Source organism: Pundamilia nyererei, unplaced genomic scaffold (assembly GCF_000239375.1).
Source record: "Pundamilia nyererei isolate P.nyererei 1_Seehausen unplaced genomic scaffold, PunNye1.0 scaffold00163, whole genome shotgun sequence".
NCBI lineage: Eukaryota > Metazoa > Chordata > Actinopteri > Cichliformes > Cichlidae > Pundamilia > Pundamilia nyererei.
The window spans coordinates 810,435-818,441 of record NW_005187564.1 but is presented as its reverse complement, the minus strand read 5'-3'; the positions used below and the strand labels follow the sequence as shown (position 1 = coordinate 818,441).

Below are 8,007 nucleotides of genomic sequence, written 5' to 3'. Positions count from 1 at the left end.
CACACACACACACACACACACACACACAGGCTGGGAATTCAGCCAGTCACAAAAACACTGTGATTGTGTTCAAGAAACTGAGAAGTGAGCAGCTGACATGGCGTCCCACCCACCCACCCACCCACAGCTCTCCTCTGTGGTTATAAATACAGCCTGGATCTGAAGCCTCAGTGTGCGCAGATCTGGAGAAATAATACAAACTTCTAGCTCACATCCGAGATATCCACACAAGCTATCCATCTGAACGATGCGCCACGGTAAACCAGACCTCCAAACAGTTTATACATGATTAGAAATCGTCAGAACTCACTGATTTTACGAGTGATTTTAAATAGATTTGGCTTGTTACAAAGATGGAGCTGTATTTATGATACGGGACAATTTAAAGTTTTAAATGCAGCTTTTATTACCAAACTTACAGCTTATTTTGTGTTGAGAGCAAATAAACAGATGCTCGGAGATTTAATATCTGTGCATAAGTGAGCCTTTATGTTTCAGTAGTTCTTTCTCCTCTCTGTAGTTTATAGAAAATAAAACATTTTATATGCATGAAATGTATATCATACATAAGAAAGGAAATGTAAAGAAAATGGAACCAAAACAATAAACAGACTACTCCCACACACTGTTATGAAAACCTAAATATTAGTCACAGAACCGCTCCTTTTTTTGCAGCTGGTCTTAAAGTCAACATTTGGCTAGCTAGCATTAATGAAGCTTTGAAACAAACTGCACTGGATTTATTTGGCTAATTTTTGTGGTCTATACTACTCTGCTTCCAGGTAAAATCACCCCTGAGCAGCTCGAGATTACCTTCGCCTCACCCCTGTGGCCGTGTGAAAGCCGAGCACAACAGCAGAAATGAAGCATGAAGCGATCGCAGCAGGTCTGGAACACGACCAGGATCGCCCTCACACCGCCCCACACGATGTCATCTCTCCTGTCAGAGGAGCGCTGATGGTCTGTTTCTGATTTTACGGTGACCTGCAGAATGTTTATTTGGTTCCTGCTTAATCAGAAATTCACCAACATATCACACGCGCAACATATTTATAGAAACTAAGCGAGTGGAAAGGACTCTTGTTTATTTCTACATGTGCTGTATCAGTAGTGGAAAATACTGCAGCAAAATAAATCTCTGACTTCATGTTTCCTAAAGCCTGTTTCGCCCACTTCATCAGGTTTCTTGGAGCATCCGCCTATTTAAAAACGCACCACTCCCACTGTGAGGATGACCTGCTTTCTTCATACAATTCAAGTGCTGCAATAACTTTAGTTCCACTTTGGTTCTTAAAAGAGCTGCTGCTGACTGCTGCTCTGCCAGTGACTGAACCGCTGATGTAAAACTGCAAAACAAAATCATGTCGGGGCTGGCTGCTTTTATAACGAAACGTCAGCAGAAGCAAGATTTTTTGTCCTTGTATACTCCTACCATAAAACCGAAGGTGTGCTTATCAAAAATTATACGCACAAAAATATATAATAGAAGGGATTATGTAGCAAATTATCTAAATGATATAGAGAAATGTGTAACCATTTCCAGGATAAGGAAAATCAAATTGTCCCTCGTGGCTTCAGGCACCAGCAGGCATTCTCCAAACAACAGGCAAAAAATGTGACACTACCATGTGCACTGCATGGAGAAATCACAGTGTGACCACTGAAAGCTGGTGCAGCTTCGTCACAGCAGTCACACTTATAATTATAACGCCACGCTGCTGCAGAAACAACCGGAGACTCCCTCCTCGATTGCCGGGGCTATCAGAAAAGTACAGAAGTGGCTCAGAGCTCAGCTTGCAGCAGAAAAAAAAAAAAGATTACATAAAAAGATAAAAACTCAAACACAGAGCAAAAGAGACGATGATAATATTTTGGGTGTTTCAAAGCGTGTGGTCTGAGAGCTCCTCGCATTTCCAGTCTTACCTTCTCCAGCTGTCATGGTGCAAAGCTGCTGAGCAGAACAGGAATGCAGATCCACAGCTGATCGCTCCACCGATCGGTCAGCTCTAACCGAAGTCTCTGCCACCTCTCTCTCTGTTTACCTCACAGTACTGCCACAGAAATGGCTGCTTTGTTTTGCTCCCTCCCTCGCTCTTGTCGATTTATCCCTCCACAGTCTCTCACTCTGCTCCCTCCTCCCTTGTCTCCTTCCCTGAAAAAACAGCCTGTCTCTTTCCATCTGTCTGTAGTCAACCATCTAGAGAGTGAGCAATTGTATATTTTTGCACTTTTGAGATATTTTTAATCATAAAATTAGTCATTTTAGCTGATCTGTAACAGATAAATGAAACACTATAAGGATGGGATACACCAAGAGAGCTGTAAAAACACGATACTTGTGTAACATATAGCACTTTAGTTGCTGAAATAGCTCAATTTTGTGAGAGGTAAAGCTACGTTTCGTAATTACCCTCTGCAACTATATCTATTACCACCAGGGGGCAGCATTTTTCCAGTGGGGTGCACTGACTCACTGCTTCCTCTTGTGGTAAAAAGTGATAATACATAGTTGAGCTTTAGCTGACATCCCTCCAACACTGCGCATCCTTTAGACATGAATTCAAAGCTGCTTTTTTTCCCAATCTCTTGTCCTTCAGTTAACTTTGGAACAGTTTAAACTTCTGTCCTTTGCAAAAAAGAAAAAAAACAAAAACTGGATTTATTACAGTTTTCCACTTTTATTTCTTTAGGAATATTTTTTCTCTTAGTTCACTTTCATTTTTACTGTGTTATTTAATCAGTGTAATTACTTTCAGTTTTAGACTGAATCATAATTACTGTAATGTGAAGGGTTTTCAGGGGGAAGATTTGGGGACAGAGCAGAATAGAATAGAACCAAAATTCAACAGAAAGCTTTATGCGGGTTTTTTTTTTACTCACAGTCATGTAGAAATACGAGACTCAATAATCAGATCCAGCAATGCTTCATCGGGCCAGTTGTGTAAACAAATTTGACCAACCTTACAAAAAATAAATAAAACTAAAGACATTTACAGTAATTCTTTCTCATTTCAGTTTCATGTGTGCACATCTTCAGTTCAGTGTTCACTCTTAGCTTTTTGCTTAGTTTTGTTACAAAAGCACAAAAAACCTTTGCAGTGCCTGAGTTATTATGAAAGTGAACTACAACTAAAGTCAAAACTTAAAGTTTAATGAAACTACTACGTAGGTTAATCAAAATAAAATTAAAAACTATACTTTAAAAAAAAGAAAAACCTGACTTACGAATACTCCATTTAACGAAAAATTCAACTTACGAAGGCACTTAACGGCAATATTTCTGCCCGTGTTACGGCAAAATGCCCATGTAACGAAATCCACTGGCTCTGATTGGCTGAGCCCAGAATGCCCAGAACGCCCACAATGCCTTCCGAATCATGTGACAACCCCCTTGGCTTTCGTACTTGCGCTTCGCTGTTCCACTTGAACGACGAATTTTTGTTGCAGTTAGCAATTAGCCTATAGCCTATCGTTCACTCAAAAGGCGCGATGGGTGCTTCGACTTACAAAAAATTTCGACTTAAGAAAGACCCTCGGGAACTAATTAATTTCCTAAGTCGGGGTTCCACTGTATATTTTTTTTAAATATATAGATGAAACATCTATACTCTCTCTCAGTTTGGTCACACTACCATCCTCAGGCATCCATGTATGTGTTCGTTGAAACTCTAAATGACTGTTAAATTTAGCCCCTGACAAATGTGCTCATTGCATAATAACATTAACTGAGCATTTTCAAACAATATAAACTCAATGAAACATCAAACTTGCGCTTCAAACTACAGTTTAACACAATTACAACTGAAGTACAAGAAAAAAATGTAAAACGAAATAAAAATTAAAAGGCCTATAATATCTCAGTGCAGTATAACAACCCATTTCCTCAATGCTTAGAGCTTATTATAGTAACCATTGTCCTTGATGTAAATATGTAAGAAAAACTGTGTATGTTTCTGTTCTGTGTCCTGTGTGTTGTATATGTGTCTTCTAGCTGCTGTTACAACCAAATTTCCCCTTGTGGGACAATTAAAGGATTATTCTATTCTATTCTATTCTATTCTATTCTATTCTATTCTATTCTTATTTTGCTGTCAAGGCACTCACTGCCCATCCACATTAACACCAGACATTCCCCTCTCTCTAAGACTGACAGATTTCAATTAAAACAAGTCACAGAGTCAATTTCAGTTGAGCTGTGAAAGAGACGAGTCGAGCCAAGCAGCTGATCGTGATGGATATAAAGGCTCAATATCTAATAAGCGCTGAAATGAGTCATGTGTACATGCTCCTCTCAGTCCTCCAAGTTAACTTTCACACAGCAACATGAACACTGGCTAAAGTGTCCACCTTTATTTATTATTAGGACTCACGCTCAGGAGTTGCTTCATATGTCCTACGGAGCTGAGCAATATTATTTATCCTCAGTGTCTGAAATTAAAGGAGATTACAAAGAAACTGACTGATGAGAACATTTTTTCTGGACTGGCTATAAGTAAAAAACAAGGATTAACTAAGGGGGGTTCAGGTGGGATTTTTTTCTCCACTTTGATGGATTTTATACAGATCTATTTAAGGAGTCGAATAAACAGAACAAAGAAGATGAAAATATGGTGCAAAAATAACTTATAAAAATAGCAGGAAAGAGATGAAAGAACTTCAGTGCCGACTGAAATGCTGTGTCATCATCTTAAGATTGCGACTGTGACTCAGCAGGCTGGTGAATACAGCTTAAATCTGACAGAAAATCGTGCCTCATCATGATTGATCAGGTCTTACTGAAAGTTAAACTTCACATGACACTCAAAGAAACTCAGAGCGGCAGCTGAGACGGGAGGTGGAGACTGTTTTGAAACACTGATCCCCGTCTCACCGTGTTCTCCTCGGATCAGCTGTTCTTGCTGTAAATGCGGCGTTAGCTGCAATTAGACAGAGTCAGCAGCTCCAAATGCGAAGGATTTCTAACATCCACCCAACTGCAGTTTTATTTTTTTGTGTTTCTGATATATTAACAGAGTCTGCTAGTCTTTTTTACTTCCACAGAGGGACAGCTGAAATCTCTGACTCTCGCCCCAGGCTGTCCATTGGGCCTGAAACCCTCCCCCATCCTCCTCCTTTCTCCACGTTCATGTACACATTCAACATGGAGGGTAGACTCAGAAGCTGACACGCCAGAAAAAGAGAGTGATGACACAGGAGAGAAAAATCTGCCACAAGGAAGATGTTGTCTTCAAGCTCTGCTGTCAAATAACTCCTAAATTTCACCCTGCACCATATGACAGACACACCAAGCTGTCCCATCCCCTCGAAACAAAAACGACTTAAACCACCAGAAAGAGAATTGTTTATGCTCCAGGGCTGCAACTGAGAAACCTTAACCCATGTATTTGTAGCTAAAAATCTCAGACATCCCCTGAACAGATTACAAAGAGGGCAGCTCTAAGGACACACTCACTGAACCATGAGTTCATATGTCCTTGTGAGAAGCAGTCTGATACAAAACGCCCACCAAAAACAACAACTACAACAACAAATGTATAAACTACAACACAGATGAAGCCTAACACCTCAGAGGAAGTCACAGTCTCTGGTCAAAAAAACAGGAGCAGTAAAATGGCCTGTATTTATATAGCGCAGTAATATTCAGCTAAAACCTCTGCAGCCACCAGGTTCACTGAAACCAGCTCTGCAAGTTTCAGCTGATTTTGCAGCTGACTCAAAAACAAAGGTGCAGGAAATCGGAACCTTTGCAGATTCACTTTCAGGACAACAGGCCCTCAGAGACCAGCTGTTTGGTCAGCCTGACCCACCAAGCGGGTGTCAGCCAGTCAGACAACGGGGAAAAACTACAATCTTTAATAAATGTGTTTGAGACGTCCCACCTGTTGCTTTTTGATAGAAGACACTGAGGTACATATAATTTATCCAGCCTAAAACTACAGAGATGTGATTTGAATTTCCACATCAGCCAGCCTCTAATGTGCTCTGCATACCAGCAGAAAGAAGCCTGAAGCAAAGGGAGGAGCACTCACCTGAACCAGAAGATGAGATCATGTTCCCGGATCTTTGGACTTCATCGAATTTGCTGAAGATTACATTCAAGCTGTAACAGAGGGACAGAGAGAAAGACAAGAATGTGAAGATAATTATGCAGATGGCACATAAAACAAAGCAGATGGGCAGCAGAAAGTAACTAAAGACCTGTTTACTGCACTATCCATCACCTCCGAGGTGAGAAGCCCTCCCTCGGCTTTCTGCTGCAGAGACCAAAATAGACCGAAACCACCACACAGATGACTAACAGGCAACGGGGCCAGAGAGAGAGCGAGCGAGAGGGGTGATGGAGGGGTGCAGAGACATATGGCCCAGTGTGAAGGAGGAACGAAGAGGACACAAAGGGAACAAAGAAGATGCCGCATCTGAATGTTCGCTGGTATCTGATATTAAACGTGAAATCACGTTTTGAGCCCGAGCTACAAAATTCTGGCGCCGTTTCAAAGAGCTTGTTCATGGCTGATTACAAGAGCGATGACCATAAATCCGATTTAGGAAAAAATAAATCATCTGGGGTGTTCAGTCATGAGCCAGACAGTAACCTCTGCAGTGTGGATTTAGACCAAAAAGTGCACGCACACCAGCTCTACTGCAGTTCAGCTCAACTTTAAATCTGCAGCCAACTTCATAAATAATGAATCATAACAGAATATATATTTTATGTTTAAACAACCATTTATTTTACACTCTGTGCTGATTTCTGATGCTAAATCACAGGTTCACAGGTGCTCCGATGAGCTGCAGAATCATGTTTTAGGAAGGTATAATCCTTATATATGGTAATTCGATAGCAATTTAAAACAGTGGTAATATAAAGAAAAATCATATAATATATTTAGCATTATAAATGGTAAATTCCTGCAGTACATCAGCTAAATCTGTAGAAACTCAATATGTGAAAAAGGCTAAATAAAATTTTCTATAATTCTAATTAAAAAGAGACTCTTGAAAGTAGGGTTGCTATAAAATGTTTAATGACTTTTACATTTTACCCACTTGAACCAAACAGCGCGTGAAAATCAAGCTGTGGTTGGAACAGGGAACTAATAAAGGGCTCTCTGTTCATTAACCATCGCTCTACCGTTAATCAATGAAGGCTATCAAAGAGAAAAATTGTTAAACGGCAGCGGCCTGTTCTCTTACCGTGACTGTGGCAGGCCCTTCTTGCTGAGATCCAGCCTCACCCTCTCACCCACATGTCTGTAGATCTCCACCAGGGAGCTCATGGCTCCATCACGGACCTGGTGACCAGCATCACACAACAACATCAGAGAGGAGTCAAACAAACAGACGTTTCTATTCAGATGTTCCACAGCAGAGTCACCATGAATAAAATGATGTAGTCAACTCATCAGACAAACCAATGGGGTGAAAAAAATTACAATTGAAAAAAAAAAGTCATACAGACTTTCACCTCCAGATGGCAGCGTTTAATCAGGTACTCTATATGGCATCCCTAGTTAACTCACTGCACCACCTGGTGGTACAAGGTGGTGCCGGCTGGCTTAATTTAAACTTCACCTGGTGTCTCTTCAATGTTTTGGTCATAAATTACACAAAATCTTCTAAAAAGAAAAAAAAAAAGAGAAGAGAGATGTCATGGTAGGCTATACCTGACTAGTGGGGTCCCCCAGGAGGTTACATATATGAGGAACAATTTTATTGAGAGTCAGGCCTTGGGCTCCATATCTGTAAGACAAACAGATCAGAGTAATGAGCAACGGGACAAAAACGAGGAGACGGGAGGACACAGATTTTTAAAAATGAGGTCACGTGACGGCCCAATCGGCCTGCTCGAGCAGAACGAGCGAAGGAGGGAAACTCACGTGTTCAGCGTGGCGATGAGACAAAGGCACACTCCTTCTCTGGTCCGGTTGTTTTTATGCTTGAAGCCTCCCAGCATTCGGTCCCACACGTACTGCAAAAATACACAACATCATGTACACAATGAAACAG

General features: G+C 40.9%; 1 protein-coding gene across 1 annotated transcript in view; it reads right to left on the bottom strand.

Annotated features, from left to right (window-relative positions):
- Nucleotides 1-8,007, bottom strand: part of clasp1a (cytoplasmic linker associated protein 1a) — a 91,891-nt gene that overhangs the window by 54,045 nt on the left and 29,839 nt on the right. The window contains 4 exon segments of the mRNA XM_013914001.1: nt 6,030-6,100; nt 7,195-7,292; nt 7,665-7,740; nt 7,878-7,969. Of these exon segments, the coding sequence (XP_013769455.1) occupies nt 6,030-6,100; nt 7,195-7,292; nt 7,665-7,740; nt 7,878-7,969 (337 nt within the window).